The 20,290-nt window shown below is 47.2% G+C and overlaps 1 protein-coding gene across 3 annotated transcripts in view; it reads right to left on the bottom strand.

The window, feature by feature from the left end:
* The window catches only part of dcst1 (DC-STAMP domain containing 1), a 75,352-nt gene that overhangs the window by 2,838 nt on the left and 52,224 nt on the right, over nt 1–20,290 (bottom strand). For all 3 annotated transcript variants that reach the window (XM_063041911.1, XM_063041910.1, XM_063041912.1), the window contains 5 exons: nt 15,991–16,086; nt 12,044–12,170; nt 9,199–9,315; nt 7,587–7,729; nt 4,068–4,181 (listed from right to left, as the gene is read on the bottom strand). In XM_063041911.1, the coding sequence (XP_062897981.1) occupies nt 4,068–4,181; nt 7,587–7,729; nt 9,199–9,315; nt 12,044–12,170; nt 15,991–16,086 (597 nt within the window). The remainder of the gene's footprint in view (nt 1–4,067; nt 4,182–7,586; nt 7,730–9,198; nt 9,316–12,043; nt 12,171–15,990; nt 16,087–20,290) is intronic.

The raw sequence follows: 20,290 nt of genomic DNA, 5'->3' as shown, positions 1-20,290 counted from the left end.
ACCACCAGCCCACATTAAACAACAGTTTCATTACCCACCTTAATTACCACCAGCCCACATTAAACACCAGTTTCATTACCCACCTTAATTACCACCAGCCCACATTAAACACCAGTTTCATTACCCACCTTAATTACCACCAGCCCACATTAAACACCAGTTTCAATACCCACCTTAATTACCACCAGCCCACATTAAACACCAGTTTCACTACCCACCTTAATTACCACCAGCCCACATTAAACACCAGTTTCATTACCCACCTTAATTACCACCAGCCCACATTAAACACCAGTTTCACTACCCACCTTAAGTACCACTAGTCCACCTTAAGCACCACCAGTCCACCCTAATTATCCCAGTTACTGTTAAATCTGAAATACCCTCACTAACTTGTAATTATTTACAGCTCCCTTAAATGTTACAATCAATATTAAACATTCCTGACCAACTTAAAGCCCCTCACAGACCTATGTATCTTCATATCTTAAATACCACCAGCCTGCCTTAGTTGCTATCCTTAACTGCCCTAGATTCCAGAATCAGTTAAGTATTCTCACTGACCACCAGAAACACCCCCACTCACCCACCTAAATATTCCCCTAACCTACCTTAACAATCCACAGCTACCTTAAATTCCACAATCATATTCAGTTTAAATAGCACTACATTCAATACACTCACCAGTCCACCTTAAACACTCCAGGCCATCTTAAATGCCAATATTTCCAGCTAAATTAAATTCTGCAATTATACACACACACACACACACACACACACACACACACACACACACACACACACACACACACACACACACCCCACCCCACCCCACCCCACCCCACCCCCCCTTACATCAGTCAGTTAACAGTAGGGGTCCATGGCATAAAATAGGTTGGAAACCCCTGCCTTAGATAGACCCTCTGCCCATCTTAAATGCCCCTGCTCTGCAGGTTGTGAAACATTCCCACAACATTATCCATTCAAATAGCAACCCCCTCACCTTCTCACCTCCACTTTTCCACCCACCTCAAATACCCCATGTTGACCCATCTCGAATACTCTTAACCCACTCCATTCCTCATGTATCCTGGGAAAACCCACTTCAAAAGGATCATTACTTTCCGCCACGTACCTGCTCTCTGACACACTTTAAACACAATCTTCCCCCCACCCCACTCAGCACACAAGAGTGCTCACATACACACACACACACCCTCTGTTCTCAGCTTGTATATCTACCAGAGCCAGAGCCACTGTTACTGAACCCACACACTCAGAGTCCCACTAGCCAGGCAGTTAAACAAAAATAACACATTATATGGAACGTAAATCAACGAAACCACAGATTACAGATTTTTTAAACTAAACAGTGTAGAATATAAATATACTTGGGAGTGAATTACAAGCTGAGGTCCAATACAGAAGTTCAGGGGGTTTATATATAGAATTACAGATCTCCAGGAGTAGGTTACAGGCTGGGATCTAATCCAGGGATTTAGGGGGTTTATATATAGAAAAACAGATCCCTCGGAGTGGGTTACAGCTGGGATCTAATCCAGGGATTCAGGGGGTTTATAAGAACTTACGAGATAGGAGCAGGAGTTGGCCACCTGGCTTGTCGAGGCTACTCTGCCATTCAATAAAATCATGGCTAATCTGACCATGGACTCATCTCCACCCACCTGCCTTTTCCCCATAACCCTCAATTCCCCTACTGTGCAAAATTCTATACAACCTTGTCTTAAATATATTTAGTGATGTAGCCTCCACTGCTTCATTGGGCAGAGAATTCCACAGATTCACCACTCTCTGGGAAAAGCAGTTCCTCCTCATCTCCATCCCAAATCTACTCCCCTGAATCTTGAGGCTATGTCCCCTAGTTCTAATTTCACCTACCAGTGGAAACAAAGTTTCATACTTCTATCTTATCTATTCCTTCGATAATTTTATGTTTCTATAAGATCTCCTCTCATCCTTCTGAATTCTAACGAGTACAGACCCAGGCGACTCAATCTCTCCTCATAGTCTAAGCCCCTCATCTCTGGAATGAACCTGGTGAACCTCCTCTGCACTGCCTCCAAAGCCAGTATATCCTTCCTCAATTAAGGAGACTAGAACAGCACACAGCACTCCATGCGCGGCCTCACCAGTACCCTGTACAGTTGCAGCATAACCTCCCTGCTCTTAAATTCAATCCCTCTAGCAATGAAGGCCAACATCCCATTTGCCTTCTTGATAGCCTGCTGCACCTGCAAACCAACCTTTTGTGATTCATGCACAAGCACTCCCAAGTCTCTCTGCACAGCAGCATACTGCAATGTTTTACCATTTAAATAATAATCTGCTCTTTCATTTTTCCTTCTAAAGTGGATGACCTCGCATTTACCAACATTGTACTCCATCTGCCAGACCCTTGCCCACTCACTTAACCTATCTACATCTCTTTGCAGACTGTCCATGTCCTCTGCACAATTTGCTTTTCCACTCAATGTAGAGTCATCAGCAAACTTAGATACACTACACTGGGTCCCCTCTTCCAGATCGTTAATGTATATCGTGAACAGTTGTGGGCCCAGCACCGACCCTTACGGCACACCACTCACCACGGATTGCCAACCAGAGAAACACCCATGTACCCCAACTGTCTGCTTTCTATTGGTTAACCAATCCTCTATCCGTGCTAATACATCATCCCCAACTCTATGCATCCTTATCTTATGGAAAAGTCTTTTATGTGGCACCTTATCGAATGCCTTCTGGAAATCCAAGTAAATAACCTCCATCTGTTCCCCTCTATCCACTGAACTCGTTATATTGTCAAAGAACTCCAGTAAGTTTGTCAAACAGGACCTCCCTTTGCAGAATCCATGCTGCATTTGCCTGATGGGTCCATTTCTTTCCAGATGCCTTGCTATTTCTTCTTTAGTGATAGCTTCAAGCATTTTCCCAACGACAGATGCTAAACTAACTGGCCTATAATTACCTGCCTTTTGCCTACATCTTTTTTATTGAACAGTGGCGTGACATTCGCCTTCTTCCAATCTGCCGGGATCTGCCTAGAGTTCAGAGAATTTTGGTAAATTATCACCAAAGCCTCAAATGTACTCTGGGATGCATTCTATCAGGGGACTTGTATATCTTAAAACCCACAAGTTGCTGAGCATTACCTCTTTAGTGATAGCTATTGTACTCTGGTCCTCACTTCCCATCGCATTCATAACATCTCTCTTTGGCACGTTAGATGAGCCCTTCACTGTGAAGACTGACATAAAATAGTCATTCAAAGCCTCAGCCATTTCCTCATTACTCAATATCAATTCCCCCTCCTCATCCTCCAAGGGACCTACATTCACTTTAGCCATCTTTTTCTGCTTTATATAATTATAAAGACTTTTACTATCCATTTTTATATTTAGTGCTAGTTTATTTTCATAATCTATCTTCCCTTTCTTTATTTTTTGCTTAGTGGTTCTTCCAAGGCTGGATCTCCCCATCCTTACTGTCTTTGCTTTTAACTGGAATATACTTTTGTTGAGCACCGTGAAAAATCTGTTCAAAAGTCTTCCACTGTTCCTCAACAGTCCCACCATATAGCCTGTGTTCCCGGTCTACCCTATCCAACTCATCCCTCATACCATTGTAGTCTCCCTTGTTTAGGCATGATACAACGGTTTTAGATTGAACTATTGCATCCTCCATTTATATGTGAAACTCAATCATACCATGCTCACTTTTTCCAAGAGGATCCCTCACTACAAGATTGCTAATTTTACCTGTCTCATTGCACAGTACCAGATCTAAGATAGCACGTTCCCTTGTAGGTTCAGTAACATGCTGTTCAAGAAAGCTATCCCATATGCATTCTATGAAGCCCTCCTCAAGACTGCCTCGACCAACTTGAATAACAGATATAGATATATATAGAATAACAGATCCCTGGGAGTGGGTTACAGGCTGGGATCAAATTTAGAGGTCTTGAGTATTTACATATAGAATAACAGATCCTCAGGAGTGATGTGGAGTGATCACAGAGTTGAGGGTAACGTTTCCTGGCCATCACTTACCCGTAGCTGCTTCTTGCGGGCCAGCATAATGATTTTTTTGCGTTGGGTCTCAGCATACGTGATCCGCTTACGCAGCCACTCATTATAGAGGAACAGTACTCGCTTCTTCTCACGCTGTGTGGAAAGCATCCAGCAGTCGTCAGTACCCACACGTGGCAGCAGACTAATGCTCTCATACCTGGCACACATCAGCACATCAAGGAGATGGGGAAGGAAGAGGCTATTCTGCCCATCCGTAATAGAGGGATCTCTGATCTACAAGTGGATAGTGTCCAATCACACTTCTGACCTGTGTCTCGTAGTTGGGGGCGGGGGGGGAGGTAATGAGGCGAATGTTGAGTTTGTGGACAACACCATCCAGTCAAGAGGAGAGTGTCCCAATTACTCCAAAAGACTGAGGTTTGGTAAAATACTGAAAGGCTTTTATTCGCTGTACAATACGACCTCCACAGTGAGTGCCTGCCCCGGACTGAGGGGAAGGGGCAAGACGAACACCTTTATACAGGACTCTGTGGGAGGAGCCACAGGGGCAGTCAGCAGAGGGGCGTGTCCAGACAGGTAACCGAGTTACAACATGGTATACATGGTTTACCACACTTGTCTCACTCCTGAAGAGTGTTCCATCACAGTGTGACATTTTCTATGTACATGGGTGTGATGCCCTGGTTCACATCTTCACTGTTATGCTGTAGGTATTTCATTTTCGCAGTTCTGTAACAGCAGTCTGTTCTGCTTTCAGCCTGTTTGGGTTATTGTTGAAGATAAGGGACGGTGTAGAATGTGTGTCCGATTAGGATGCTGAAACTGGGGGGAGATTCTTTTTGGTGAGGGACACTGAAGTTGGCCTTGGGGCTTTTGTTCAGCGGGAGATGAAGAGAGAAGATGCTGGGGAGAGCCGGTAATAGGATATGACCAGGTGGGAGCCACATTTGTTCAAAATGGATTGCAAGCAACATTCGGAAGGTAGTGTGTGCACCCACATAGACCGAGGGACCAGCGTGTGAGTGACAGAGAAGTTCAAGATGAGCTCTAACTTGTGCACATTTGACTGCTTAATTAGAATGGGCCCTTTTCTTTTTGTTATTCTTTACTAACCCTTTAGTTAAGATGCATAAATGTAATTCCTTTAATCATATGCAGTGTACTGTTCTGTTATTTCGTGGTACTAATTTGTAGCAGGGCAGCAAATGACACAGCAGCCACACAAACCGGGGTTTGGGGTGGGAGAGCCGTCTCAATCTCACGGGTCTGGTGGGGCTGGAGGATTTCTTCCCTGGACTTATGCAGCCAAGGAAACTGGGGGTTTCATGTGGTAAAGGCCTTGGGGTGTCCAGAGGCGTGTCACCCACAGCAGGAATTGCCATCTCCTGCAGACATGCCAATTGATCTGGTCCAAGACTGAACACAACAAAGTGGAAGTTAGGACTTGGGGTAGGAGGGCTCTGAGTGATCTGAAGTTTACAGGGATGGGAATGACTTTTACCTGACTCTTACTGGCACCCCCCCCACCCCACGGGAAAAAGGAAGATAAAGAAGAAGAGGGAGTTGTATGAAATGTATAGGAAACAGGGGGTAAATCAGGTGCTTGAGGAGTATAAGAAGTGCAAGAAAATACTTAAGAAAGAAATCAGGAGGGCTAAAAGAAGACATGAGGTTGCCTTGGCAGTCAAAGTGAAGGATAATCCAAAGAGTTTTTACAAGTATATTAAGAGTAAAAGGATTGTAAGGGATAAAATTGGTCCTCTTGAAGATTAGTGGTCGGCTTTGTGCAGAACCAAAGGAAATGGGGGAGATCTTAAATAGGTTTTTTTGCGTCTGTATTTACTAAGGAAGCTGGCATGAAATCTATGGAATTGAGGGAATCAAGTAGTGAGACCATGGAAACTGTACAGATTGAAAAGGAGGAGGTGCTTGCTGTCTTGAGGAAAATTAAAGTGGATAAATCCCCGGGACCTGACAGAGTGTTCCCTCAGACCTTGAAGGAGACTAGTGTTGAAATTGTGGGGGCCCTGGCAGAAATATTTAAAATGTCGCTGTCTACGGGTGAAGTGCCGGAGGATTGGAGAGTGGCTCATGTTGTTCCGTTGTTTAAAAAAGGATTGAAAAGTAATCCGGGAAATTATAGGCCGGTGAGTTTAACGTCAGTAGTAGGTAAGTTATTGGAGGGAGTACTAAAAGACAGAATCTACAAGCATTTGGATAGACAGGGGCTTATTAGGGAGAGTCAACATGGCTTTGTGCGTGGTAGGTCATGTTTGACCAATCTGTTGGAGTTTTTCGAGGAGGTTACCAGGAAAGTGGATGAAGGGAAGGCAGTGGATATTGTCTACATGGACTTCAGTAAGGCCTTTTGACAAGGTCCCGCATGGGAGGTTAGTTAGGAAAATTCAGTCGCTAGGTATACATGGAGAGGTGGTAAATTGTATTAGACATTGGCTCGATGGAAGAAGCCAGAGAGTGGTGGTAGAGAATTGCTTCCCTGAGTGGAGGCCTGTGACTAGTGGTGTGCCACAGGGATCAGTGCTGGGTCCATTGTTATTTGTCATCTATATCAATGATCTGGATGATAATGTGGTAAATTGGATCAGCAAGTTTGCTGATGATACAAAGATTGGAGATGTAGTAGACACTGAGGAAGGTTTTCAGAGCCTGCAGAGGGACTTGGACCAGCTGGAAAAATGGGCTGAAAAATGGCAGATGGAGTTTAATACTGACAAGTGTGAGGTATTGCACGTTGGAAGGACAAACCAACGTAGAACATACAGGGTTAATGGTAAGGCACTGAGGAGTGCAGTGGAACAGAGGGATCTGGGAATACAGATACAAAATTCCCTAAAAGTGTCGTCACAGGTTGATAGGGTCGTAAAGAGAGCTTTTGGTACATTGGCCTTTATTAATCGTAGTATTGAGTATAAGAGCTGGAATGTTATGATGAGGTTGTATAAGGCATTGGTGAGGCCGAATCTGGAGTATTGTGTTCAGTTTTGGTCACCAAATTACAGGAAGGATATAAATAAGGTTGAAAGAGTGAAGAGAAGGTTTACAAGGATGTTGCCGGGACTTGAGAAACTCAGTTACAGAGAAAGGTTGAATAGGTTAGGACTTTATTCCCTGGAGCGTAGAAGAATGAGGGGAGATTTGATAGAGGTATATAAAATTATGATGGGTATAGACAGAGTGAATGCAAGCAGGCTTTTTCCACTGAGGCAAGGGGAGAAAAAAACCAGAGGACATGGGTTAAGGGTGAGGGGGGAAAAGTTTAAAGGGAACATTAGGGGGGGCTTCTTCACACAGAGAGTGGTGGGAGTATGGAATGAGCTGCCAGACGAGGTGGTAAATGCGGGTTCTTTTTTAACATTTAAGAATAAATTAGACAGATACGTGGATGGGAGGTGTATGGAGGGATATGGTCCGTGTGCAGGTCAGTGGGACTAGGCAGAAAATGGTTCGGCACAGCCAAGAAGGGCCAAAGGGCCTGTTTCTGTGCTGTAGTTTCTATGGTTCTATGGTTCTATTTACCTTGGGAAAGCAGAAAGCGGCAATAACTCTGCGCAGTCGGTAGCTGTAGACCTGCAGAAAGCAGAAGAGGATCATCCCGGCCATGGGAAGTAAGGTGAGGAGCATACTGGACCGCGTCATCTTGTGTGGCTTGGGAAGACAGTCTGGCAAGCAAGGAGGACATTATCAGTATAGATCTGAGGCACTCAACCGGGAGGTTGCCCCTGTTCCTGATCTTCGACAGCTGGAGTTCAGCAGTTTAATGTCCCCATTTCATCTACTGGGTTACAGGGGATGGGAGGGTTAGGGGGCTGGGAGGAGGGACCTCAGTGGGGTTGGAACTGAGGGGATGAGAAAGGAGCCACTGTGGGGAGAGGCTGGAATGAAGGACCTCAGTGGGGTAGGAGCTGGAGGGAAGGGGCATCACTAGGGTAGGAGCTGGAGGGAAGGGGCATCACTAGGGTAGGAGCTGGAGGGAAGGGGCTTCACTAGGGTGGGAGCTGGAGGGAAGGGGCATCACTAGGGTGGGAGCTGGAGGGAAGGGGCTTCACTAGGGTGGGAGCTGGAGGGAAGGGGCATCACTAGGGTAGGAGCTGGAGGGAAGGGGCTTCACTAGGGTGGGAGCTGGAGGGAAGGGGCATCACTAGGGTGGGAGCTGGAGGGAAGGGGCTTCACTAGGGTGGGAGCTGGAGGGAAGGGGCATCACTAGGGTAGGAGCTGGAGGGAAGGGGCATCACTAGGGTGGGAGCTGATGGTAAGGGGCTTCACTACGATGGGAGTTGCAGGGAAGGGGCTTCACTAGGGTGGGAGCTGGAGGGAAGGGGCTTCAGAAAACAAATTTCATGACATATGCCAGTGATATTAAACCTGATTCTGATTCTGGGGTGAGGGTTAGAGGAAGGTGCTTCAGTGTGGAAGGAGCAAGAGGGACAATGGGGGAAGGATGAAGGGACAGGACTGTCCAGAGGGGGGACAGTGAGGGGAGGGGATGAAGGGACAGGACAGTCCGGGGGGGGTGGTCAGTGGACGAGGGGATGAAGGGACAGGACTGTCCGGGGGGGGGGGTCAGTGGACGAGGGGATGAAGGGACAGGACTGTCCAGAGGGAGGGTCAGTGAGGGGAGGGGATGAAGGGACAGGACTGTCCAGAGGGAGGGTCAGTGAGGGGAGGGGATGAAGGGACAGGACTGTCCAGAGGGAGGGTCAGTGAGGGGAGGGGATGAAGGGACAGGACTGTCCAGAGGGAGGGTCAGTGAGGGGAGGGGATGAAGGGACAGGACTGTCCAGAGGGGGGTCAGTGAGGGGAGGGGATGAAGGGACAGGACTGTCCAGAGGGGGGGTCAGCGAGGGGAGGGGATGGAGGGATAGGACTGTCCAGCGGAGGGTTAGGTACTTGGAGTGGCTTATATAAAGCACAAGATTAGGCCCTTGCCCCACATTGGATGTGCCTACCGCTGAGCCAAACTGAAGAAAGATTCAGGGGACAAGCTCTCTATAAGTATTTTGGCAACTGCCTCCACAACCCAATTTCAAGAATTCCTCATTCCTTTCTCCGCCTCCTCCTGCAGCTTGTTCTTTCTGCAAAGGACCGCCCTTTCCTCGTGACCTCACACTGGATTGGCAATTGGACTTACGCAAGTTGTTGGACGTTGTCTGGATGTCGGTGGTGGTGTTGAAGGCGGCTACAGCTCTGCGGATTAGGTTGGCCAGGTTGGAGGTCCCACGAACCGTGATCTCCAGATGGTGGCTCTCTGCATAAGGGAAAGTAAGAGCAGAGTGTCTTCTCAAATACCATCATTAGACCACGGTTCATTTGAACCTTTACTCCCTCGTCCTCATATCCAAGTAAACCCCTGCCATTAAAAACTCTAACTGCTGGAGAAGCTTAGCGGGTCAAGCATGTCTATGAAGGGAAATGGGCCGTGGACATTTCAGTTCGAGACCCTCATCTGGACTGAAGGAGTCGAGGGGAGATAGCCGGTATAAAGTGGTGAGGGAAGGAGTGGGGCAAGGGCTTGCAGGTGACAGGTAGATTCAGGTGAGAGGGAGCAAATCAACACTTTGAGAAGGGAAGAGTGAAGATAATAACAGATGCTGGGAGGAATTTTGTGGAGGGAATAATGTCTACTTTGAACATTTTTCTCTTTTACGGAAGTTCTATGAGACCTTTTCTCACAGGATTTCTACACATGTACCGTGGAGAGCATTCTGACTAGTTACATCACCAGCTGGTATGAAGGAGCCACTGCACAGGATTGAAAGGGGCTGCAGAGGGTTGTAAACTTAGCCAGCTCCATCATGGACACAAATCTCCCCATTTAAGAGGACAATTAAAGGACATCTTTAATTGGTGGTGCCTCAAGGAGGCATCCATCATTCAAGACCCTCAGCATCCAGGAGATGCCCTCTTGTCATTACTGTTACCAGGGAGGAGGCACAAGACCCTGAAGGCCCACATTCAAAGTTTCAGGAACAGCTTCTTTCCATCCGCCATCAGATTTGTGAATGGACCATGAACACTGCCTCACTTTTTGCTCTCTTTCTGTACTCCTTATTTATGTTTTTATATATTTCTTATTGTAACCTTTAGTGATTTTTATGCATTGCACTGCACTGCTGCTGCAAAACAACAAATTTCATGACGTATGTCAGTGATAATAAACCTGATTCTAATTCTGTTTCCCCTTTTTCTACTCTTCTCCTGATGTCCACCTATCACCATCCCTTTAAATTCACCAGGGCCTGTTTCCCAAACTCCCTTTAAACACACCCGTTTCCTGGAGTATTTGTTATTCAACTGTGTATCGTCTTAAAACCAGTGAATTGAAATTCTGTTGGAATTTTAGTTATAAGGAAAGGCTGGAGTGTTGGAGGCTGAAAGAAGATCTGATATAGTTTATAAAGTTATGAGAGGATAAACTCTTTCCTCCCAGAGTGGAAATGTCAAATACTGGAAGATATATCTTTAACGTGAGAGGGGAAAAGTTTAAAAGAGATGTGCAGGGCAGGTTTCTTTTTATGCAGAGTGGTGGGTGTGTTCCTGCAATGGGCTGTCAGGGGAGATGGTGGAAGCAGATATGATAGTGATATTTATGTGAGGGGGGAGCACCATACTGTGGTAGGGCCAGTGAAGAGGGAGCGCTGTACTGTGGATAGACAGTGAAGAGGGAACACTGCACTGTGGGAGGAGTGTTGAGGAAGGAGCATCGCACAGCAGAAGGGGCAGTGAGGAGGGATCGCCACACTGTGGGAGGAACAATACTGAAGAAATATTACATCATTATGAGACGTTATATTTTGAACAACACATCGTATCCTCCATCCCATCCTCTCTATGGTATAAATGATCCAACTGGAAGAAGACTTCTCCTTGGAGTCTTGAGACCACCAATTATCCCAACTGTCAGGATATTCCCAGTAAGATCTTACTTTGCAACAAACCCTCAGATTAATTTAAAATGCCTCATTGGCTGATGAGCATCTTGGTGGTTAAAAAGCCATTGAGAAAATATCAGTCCACGTTCTACATTGTCTACTAATCCTTCTCGGAATTGGATGGACCCTCTACCTCATCCCAGGATAAATAACAACAAGGTTGCTAGTCTCCTCCTGGTGAGCATCGGCAGAAACCAGAGCGTTTCTTGGAGTTACCTACGTTTGAAGAGAACTTAATCCAATAGCTCACACTGGACAACAAAGATTTTGCTTCCTGAATATTTTTGGGGGAATCTTGTGGATTTTGGGCTGCTGATCATGAAACTCACTATGAACTTTCCCTATCCTGCACCATTTTTTTTTGAAATCACCTATATTTGTTATTTCAATTCATAATTCAAGTCAGAATAACTGATGCCAAGATTAGGGAAGGCATTGTTGAGGGTCCACAAATCAACCAGGTCATCAATGACAGGTAAGTTGAAGAACTTCTAGTGGGACCGGAGAAGACCACATTGAAGGCATTCGAGGACGTTGTTGAAAATTTTCTTGGCAACTACAGAGCATGAAACTACATGCAGCCAGTTGACAACATGCTTCAACCGTTCAAAACCATGAAGTGCAACATGTCACTAAAGAATCATATTCTGCATTCCCGCTTAGACTTCTCCCCTGCAAACCTTGGCGCTGTCAGTGACGAGCACGGTGAAAGAACAGCATCAGCGCAACTGGAATCCATCAATGCTGGCTGATTATTGTTGGACACTTAAACGAGAAGCCTCAGACACAGAGTACAAACGAAAATCATCAACAAAACCTTTTCAGCTTCGACGAGCTATTGCAAAGCGTCAGCATCATTATTAAACAGATGAAAGTTAATTTCATGTTTCTCCAAATTCCTAAGTGACATAAGTAGTCTGAAATTATATTTGTGTTCAATTTCAAGTGCTGTGTTATAAACAGGAACAATTTTGAGGAAGCAACACTTCCAAAAAAAATTTGTTGTCCCGTGTTATTAGAGGTTAGTGTTAGACCAAGACTCACCACTGAAGTTGTATTCCAAGTAACTGTGCCTCTGAATGATGTCCAACATTGTGAACAGCAGCCAGTCAAGGACAAAGAGCATGATCAGAACCAGGATTACCGGAATATGCTGTACAATTCCTATCACCTGTAGGGTACAAATGCACATGGGGAAGGATTAGATCCTGAAGCCTGGCAACCCTCAGGAGATACAGCGTATGGTTTACTCCAGCTGTCAGTAATGGTCGTGTGTCTCAGTTCAAGTTCAAGTTTATGGTCATCTGCTTGTACATATATAAAACCAAATGAAATTACTTTCCTCTGGACTACAGTGCACCCAAAAACATACATTACACAGAGCACTTAAAACAAAATATTACCATAAGTTAATAAAGTATAATCAAAAATGTATGTAGTATGTAGTACAGGTACACAGTAAACAGTTCCCTGTCCTAGTAGCAAGACCTCATTAGTGATAGGGTATCCATTAATCTCTCAGCCCGAGGGAAGAAGCTGAAACCCAGTCTGGCAGTCGAGTCCTGACGCTCCTGTACCTCCTTCCTGACAATAGTGGGTCAAAGTGATACTTATACTTTATACTTCATTGTCGCCAAACAATTGATACTAGAACGTATAATCATCACGGTGATATTTGATTCTGCGCTTCCCACTCCCTGGATTACAAATATTAAATATTAAAAATAGTAAAAATTAGTAAATATTAAAAATTTAAATTATAAATCATAAATAGAAAATAGAAAAATGGAAAGTAAGGTAGTGCAAAAAAAACGAGAGGCAGGTCTGGATATTTGGAGGGTACGGCCCAGATCCGGGTCAGGATCCGTTCAGCAGTCTTATCACAGATGGAAAGAAGCTGTTCCCAAATCTGGCCATACGAGTTTTCAAGCTCCTGAGCCTTCTCCCGGAGGGAAGAGGGATGAAAAGTGTGTTGGCTGGGTGGGTCGTGTCCTTGATTATCCTGGCAGCACTGCTCCGACAGCGTGCGGTGTAAAGTGAGTCCACGGACGGAAGATTGGTTTGTGTGATGTGCTGCGCCGTGTTCACAATCTTCTGCAGCTTCTTTCGGTCTTGGACAGGACAACTTCCATACCAGGTTGTGATGCACCCTAGAAGAATGCTTTCTACGGTGTATCTATAAAAATTAGTGAGGGTTTTAGGGGACAGGCCAAATTTCTTTAGTTTTCTCAGGAAGTAAAGGCGCTGTTGGGCCTTCTTGGCAGTGAACTCTGCTTGGTTGGACCAAGTCAGGTCATTTGTGATATTGACCCCGAGGAACTTAAAGCTTTTGACCTGTTACACTTACGCACCACCGATGTAAATTGGGTCGTGCGGTCCGCTACTCCTTCTGAAGTCAACAACCAATTCCTTCGTCTTCGCACCATGCCATCAGGTTCTTTATTTCCTCTCTGTACTCAAACTCATCATTACCCAAGATACGGCCTACAATTGTTGTGTCATCAGCAAACTTATATATTGAGTTTGATGGAAACTTGGCTACACAATCATGGGTGTACAGTGAGTACAGCAGGGGGCTGAGTACACAGCCTTGTGGGGCACAGGTGCTCAGAGTGATTGTAGAGGAGAGCTTGTCCCCTATTTTTACAGCCTGGGTCCTGTCTGTGAGGAAGTTGAAGATCCAGCTGCAGATCTCAGTGCTAAGGCCCAGGTTCCGAAGCCTAGGAATCAGTTTATTTGGAATGACGGTATTAAAGGCAGAGCTGTAGTCAATGAAAAGGAGCCATACTTATGCGTCTTTATTCTCCAGGTGTTCTAAGGAGGAATGTAGGGTCAGAGAGATGGCATCTGCCGTTGACCTGTTGCTCCGGTAGGCGAATTGCAAAGCGTCGAGGTTGACCGGTAGGCTGTAGTTGATGTGTGCCATAACCAATCTCTCAAAGCACTTCATAGCAATTGATGTCAGAGCCACAGGTCAATAGTCATTCAGGCATGCCACCTTGCTCTTCTTCGGCACTGGGATTATCGTTGCCTTCTTAAAACACGAGGGGATCTTAGACTGAAGCAAGGAGCAGTTGAAGATGTCAGCAAACACTCCAGCTAGCTCACTTGCACAGGCCCGGAGAACCCATCCTGGGACGCCATCTGGGCCAGTCGCCTTCCTTGGATTTATCTTCAGGAAGGCCCTTCTAACGTCCTCCTTGGTGACGATGAATCTCGATGCCACCAGGTCCGGTTCATCCAGAGGGAGTGGGACGCTCCTCTTCTGTTCAAATCTTGCGTAGAATACGTTAAGTTCATCAGGAAGAGAAGCGCCACAGTTATTGATATTCCCAGCCTTTTCTTTGTGCCCAGTGACCTCATTTAGACCCTGCCATAGTCTACTGGCATCCCTTTGGTTAGCCTGGGCTTCCAACTTGGCTCGATATTGCCTCTTGGCACCCTTAATGGCTTTCCAGAGTTCACGCTTGGATTCCATGTAGCGACTGGTATCCCCGGACCTAAAAGCCACAGCTCTATCCTTTAAAAGGGACTTGACCTCATAATTCATCCAAGGTTTCCAGTTAGGGAATACCCTGATCGTCTTGCGAGACACACAGTCCTCCGTGCATTTCCAAATGAAGTCCATGACAGCTGAGGCATACTCATCGAGGTTAGCTGCTGAGTCCTTGAATACTAACCAGTCCACCGATTCAAAGCAGTCACGGAGGACCTCATCCATTTCCTCCGTCCAACGCGACACCACTTTTGACACTGTGACCTCCAGCTTCGGTTTCTGTTTGTAAGCCGGGAGGAGGAGTACGGCCTGATGGTCCAATTTTCCAAAGTCAGGTTGTGGGACGGAACGGTAGGCATCCTTGACTGCTATGTAGCAGTAGTCAAGTATATTCGGACCTCTAGTGGGGCAGGAGACATGTTGCTATAACTTTGGCAGCGCCTTTCTGAGGTTGGCCTGGTTAAAGTCCCCGGCTGTAATGAACAAAGCCTCCAGATACCTGATCTCAAGTTCACTGATGTTGGCATACAGTATGTTCAGAGCACACTCCACGTCCTTCTGGGGGGAAATGTAGACTGCTGTCAGTACGACCGAGGTGAATTCCCGTGGCAGATAGTCGGGACGACACTTCACCGACAGGTGTTCCAGGTCCGGGTTGCAGGAGCTTGTCAGTGCCACTGTGTCCGAGCACCACGCAGTGTTGATCAGTAGGCAGACACCACCTCCCCTCCTCTTGCCCGAAGACGCCGTGCGGCCCATCCGATGGATTGAAAATCCCTCCGGTCGGAAGGCACAGTCGGGGGTGGCAGGGGACAGCCAGGTCTCAGTGAAACAGAATACACAGCAGTTCTGCATCTCCCTGCAGTAGGTGAGTCTCCCTTTAAGATCATCCACCTTTAAGTGATTATGGGCTGTGTGGTAGGGATCCTCAATAATGACTCAGACCCTTCTTCTACAACCCTCTCAGTAAATGTCAGAAGCAGTGGGGACGAGTCCCTGGTGATCTTCTTGGCAGCTTTTATATCTATTTTATTATCTCTTGGCCTCTCACCACCCGTCACATGCCCACAGGTTTGCTATGGACACTTAACAGCAAAGTTAAGGACAATTCTCCAAATGCCACTGCTGAGGGAGTGCAGCACTCAGGAGGGGCAGTGAGGAGGGAGCTCCACACTGTGTGATACAGCGGCTGGGGAGTGTTGCACTACAGGGAGGGGGCTGAGAGAGAGAATGGAGAGGAGGAGGGAGACAGGGAGGGGCAGTGAGTGGGAGAAAGAAAGATCTGTGGGAGAGTTGTGCAGAGAGAGAGGGTAAGAGTGAGGCAAATGGGAGAGGAAAAGGAAGAGGGAATGGGGAACAGAGATACTGTGCCTGGATCAGAGGGTGGGACAATTGTTAAGAGTAGCTATTATGTGCATGAGCTCAGTGAGTCCGTGGTGCTTTTGAGATAAATACTTGGGGCTAAGTATTAACCCCACCTCAAACCATCACTCACCAGGGTTCTCAACTCTACCTGGTGGAATTTCAGTTGCCAGGGGAATATCAGATCACGTTTTTCCGCCTTCCTCAAAGGCAGCAGGTATCTCCGATCCTGGAGCAAGAAGCACAGGACACAAACCACGGACGTTAGCATCACTACACAGCCCTGTATCAGTCCCCCACTAATCCCACTGTCCCCGCTCTCTCCCCACAGTTCTGAATCAGTCCCTAAACTAATCCCACTGTCCCCCCTCTCTCCCCACAGCCCTGTATCAGTCCCCCACTAATCCCACTGTCCCCCCTCTCTCCCCACAGTTCTGAATCAGTCCCTAAACTAATCCCACTGTCCCCCCCTCTCTCCCCACAGCCCTGTATCAGTCCCCAAACTAATCCCACTGCCCTGCTCTCTCCCCACAGTTCTGAATCAGTCCCCCACTAATCCCACTGTCCCACTCTCTCCCCACAGTCCTGAATCATTCCCTAAACTAATCCCACTGTCCCCCCTCTCTCCCCACAGCCCTGTATCAGTCCCCAAACTAATCCCACTGCCCTGCTCTCTCCCCACAGTTCTGAATCAGTCCCCCACTAATCCCACTGTCCCACTCTCTCCCCACAGTTCTGAATCAGTCCCTAAACTAATCCCACTGTCCCACTCTCTCCCCACAGCCCTGTATCAGTCCCCAAACTAATCCCACTGTCCTGCTCTCTCCCCACAGTCCTGAATCAGTCCCTAAACTAATCCCACTGTCCCCCCTCTCTCCCCACAGCCCTGTATCAGTCCCCAAACTAATCCCACTGCCCTGCTCTCTCCCCACAGTTCTGAATCAGTCCCCCACTAATCCCACTGTCCCACTCTCTCCCCACAGTTCTGAATCAGTCCCTAAACTAATCCCACTGTCCCACTCTCTCCCCACAGCCCTGTATCAGTCCCCAAACTAATCCCACTGCCCTGCTCTCTCCCCACAGTCCTGAATCAGTCCCCAAACTAATCCCACTGTCCCCTCTCTCCCCACAGTCCTGAATGTCCCCAAACTAATCCCACTGTCCCACTCTCTCCCCACAGTCCTGTATCAGTCCCTAAACTAATCCCACTGTCCCACTCTCTCCCCACAGTTCTGAATCAGTCCCTAAACTAATCCCACTGTCCCACTCTCTCCCTACAGCTCTGTATCAGTCCCCAAACTAATCCCACTGCCCTGCTCTCTCCCCACAGTCCTGAATCAGTCCCCAAACTAATCCCACTGTCCCCCCTCTCCCCACAGTCCTGAATGTCCCCAAACTAATCCCACTGTCCTCCTCTCTCGCCACAGTCCTGTATCAGTCTCCAGAATATTCCCACTAATCTGTTCTCTCCCACAAAGATCAAAGTTCAAAATAAATTTATTATCAAAGTACATATATGTCACCTTATACAACCCTGAGATTCATTTTCTTGTGGGCATACTCAATAAATCAATAGAATGATAACTATAACAGAATCAATGAAAGACTGCCCAATTAGGGCGTTCAACTAGAGTGCAGAAGAGAACAAACTGTGCAAATACAAAAAGAAGAAACAATAATAATAAGTAAATAAGCAATAAATATTGAGAACATGAGATGAAGAATCCTAGAAAGTGTGTCCATTGGTTGTGGGAACATTTCAATGATGGGGCAAGTGAAGTTGTCCCCTTTTGTTCAAGGTTTGAGTGGTAATAATTGTTCCTAAACCTGGAGGCGCAAGTATCATTCTCCAAACTAATTCCACTGCCCCACTCTCTCCCACACATCCCTGTATTATTCTCCAAACTAATCTCACTGGCACCACTCTGCAAGTCTCTCTGTTCGTGACCCAAGCAGCCTCCTGCCTCCTCCAGTCTTTGTTACGACTGACTGCTCCACACCAATGGCATTGTGCAGTGAATGTCAAACACTGCAGCTCTCCGTGCGAAGTGTTCACTTGTTCAATCTGGCTTAACACTACAATCTCCCAACTGAATCCTCTGTTTCTGTCACTCCCCCACTCGTGGTAATAGCTGCCAGTATCCATAAAGTTGATGGCTAAGTTTGGAAACGAGAGTCAGGAGACGCCAGCCTTATTCACTGTCAGGCAGAAAAGGTTAGGAGGAAATTCAAGGCTAAATCAACGACGAGTTTATTGTCATATACACAAATACATGTCTGCACATGTGCAATGCAAAAGTGCAAAGTTCAAAGTAGATGTCAGAATCCCGAGATTCTGTTTCTTGCAGACACTCACAGTCGTTGTCAGCATCCAAACGTCTCGAGAGATGATGGCGTGACACTTTTTCTGATGGTTCTTGGAGCTGTAGTCTTGGGGCTATTTGTACTTTCTAGAGTGACTGTACAGCCCCACTCTAGAGTGACAGTCTCTCTCACAGTGGCTGCAGCTGAAGGAGGAAGCTGCTCTGGGTGATGCAGCTCTGGCTTTTCTTCTGGCTCTCTCGTTGATGAGCACGTTGGTCCTTGCTATCCCAGCACGTCGCACACTGCTTCTGACAGCGGTCCTCCATGCTGTCCGGTCTTCAACTGTTTCCTCCCATGTGTTGAGGTATCGATGCCTGCCAGCTTGTCACACTTGCAGACATCCCTGTAGAGGAGGCATGGTCTTCCTCGTGGGCAGTAACCCTCACTCAGCTCGCCGTGCCGCACGTCCTTGGGAGTAGGTCCCTGGTCCATCCATTTAACATGGCCCACCATCTCAGGCGCCTGTGGCTGAGTAGTGCATGGGTGCTGGTGGTGTCAGCCTGCTGCAGATCCTCTGTGTTGGTGATTCTGCCCTGCAAGATGTGCCTGAGGCAGCGTAGCTGGAACGAGTGTGGCCTCTTCTCTTGGCTGATGCATGGCGTCCAAGCCTCACTGGCATAGAGGATTGTGTTGAGTACTGATGCCAGGTACACATGCAGCTTGGTCTTTGTCAGCTGTCTGTTGCTCTACACACCCTCGTTCAGTCTGGCCATGACAGCTGCAGCTTTGGCAATCCTGCTGTTTACCTCTGCTTCAAGGGATAAGGAGCTGCTGATGACTGACCCAAGATAGGTGAAGGAGTCGACTACATCAAGAGAGCAACCATCAATGGTGATGTTTGGGGAGATTCAGCACCCTGAGCCATGATGTTTGTCTTCTTCAGACTGATGGTTAACCCAAACTCCTTGCAGGCATGGGTGAAGCTGTTAATCTGTGTGTGATGTCGATACTGCATTATCTGCAACAGCATCTCGCGGATGAGGGCTGTCCTAACTTTGGTGTTGGAGCACAAGCGAGCGATGTTGAACAGCTTGCCATCAGCTCTTGTGCGAAGGGAGGTGCCCTCAGCGCGGTCTGCGAAAGCACAGTGAAGGAGCCTGGAGAAGAAGGTTCCAAAGAGGGTCGGTGTCTGGACACAACCTTGTTTCACCTCGCTGTTCACTGGATAGACATCAGAAGTTGCCCCATTGAAGCAGACAGTGCTGTGCATGTCCTTATGGAAGGATGATATGATGCTGCAGTCTTGGAGGGACAGCCAATCTTTAGCAGGAGCTTGAAGAGTCTGCCTCTGCTGCTGAGGTCGAACGCCTTGGTCAGATCAATGAAGGCAGTGCACAGTGGCTTCTGCAGCTCTTGGCACTTCTTCTGCAGATGGATCAGTGAGAAGATCATGTCCACTGTAGACCTGCTTGCTCTGAACCTGCACTGGGACTCTGGCTAGACTCTGGAAGCAAGGTTCTGACGTCGTGCCAAGATGACACGGGCAAACACTTTCCCCACAATACGAAGGAGGGTGATGCCATGGCAGTAGTTACAATCACTATGGTCGCCCTTGTTTTTGTACAGTGTGACGATGTTGGCATCTCACATGTCTTGGGGGATGTGGCCTTTCTTTCAGCAAAGACACAGAAGCTTGTGTAGATGATGCAGCAAGGCAGGCTTCCTGCTCTTCAAGACTTCAAGAGGAGTTCCATCTTTCCCTGGAGCTTTTCCACTGGTGAGGCAGTCGATGGCTTTGCTGAGCTCCTCCATAGATAGCAAACACATCAAGCTCTTCCGTGATAGTGCCTCCAGGGCAGCGTCAGTCCCACGTTCCGGGTTGCACACAGCTCCTGGTAGTGCTCTACCCAACGTTCAAGCTGCTTTCTCTGGACTTCAGTGGGACTGTCTTGGTGGCTGAAGGGCCTGCTACTGCTATTCATGCCATCATACATCCCCCTTGCATTCTCGCTTTCGGCAGCTGATGGCATTTTGCTGCACAAAATTCAGCCAATGGTTGTCTGCACAACATCGGGCAGTTTCTAGCAGCTCTGAGATTGTCACGTGTGCTGGTGCAGGCGTTTTGCTTG

This window comes from Mobula hypostoma, chromosome 2 (genome assembly GCF_963921235.1).
Source record: "Mobula hypostoma chromosome 2, sMobHyp1.1, whole genome shotgun sequence".
NCBI lineage: Eukaryota > Metazoa > Chordata > Chondrichthyes > Myliobatiformes > Myliobatidae > Mobula > Mobula hypostoma.
Note: the sequence above shows the minus strand (reverse complement) of the source record. Positions and strands in the feature narration are given on the sequence as shown.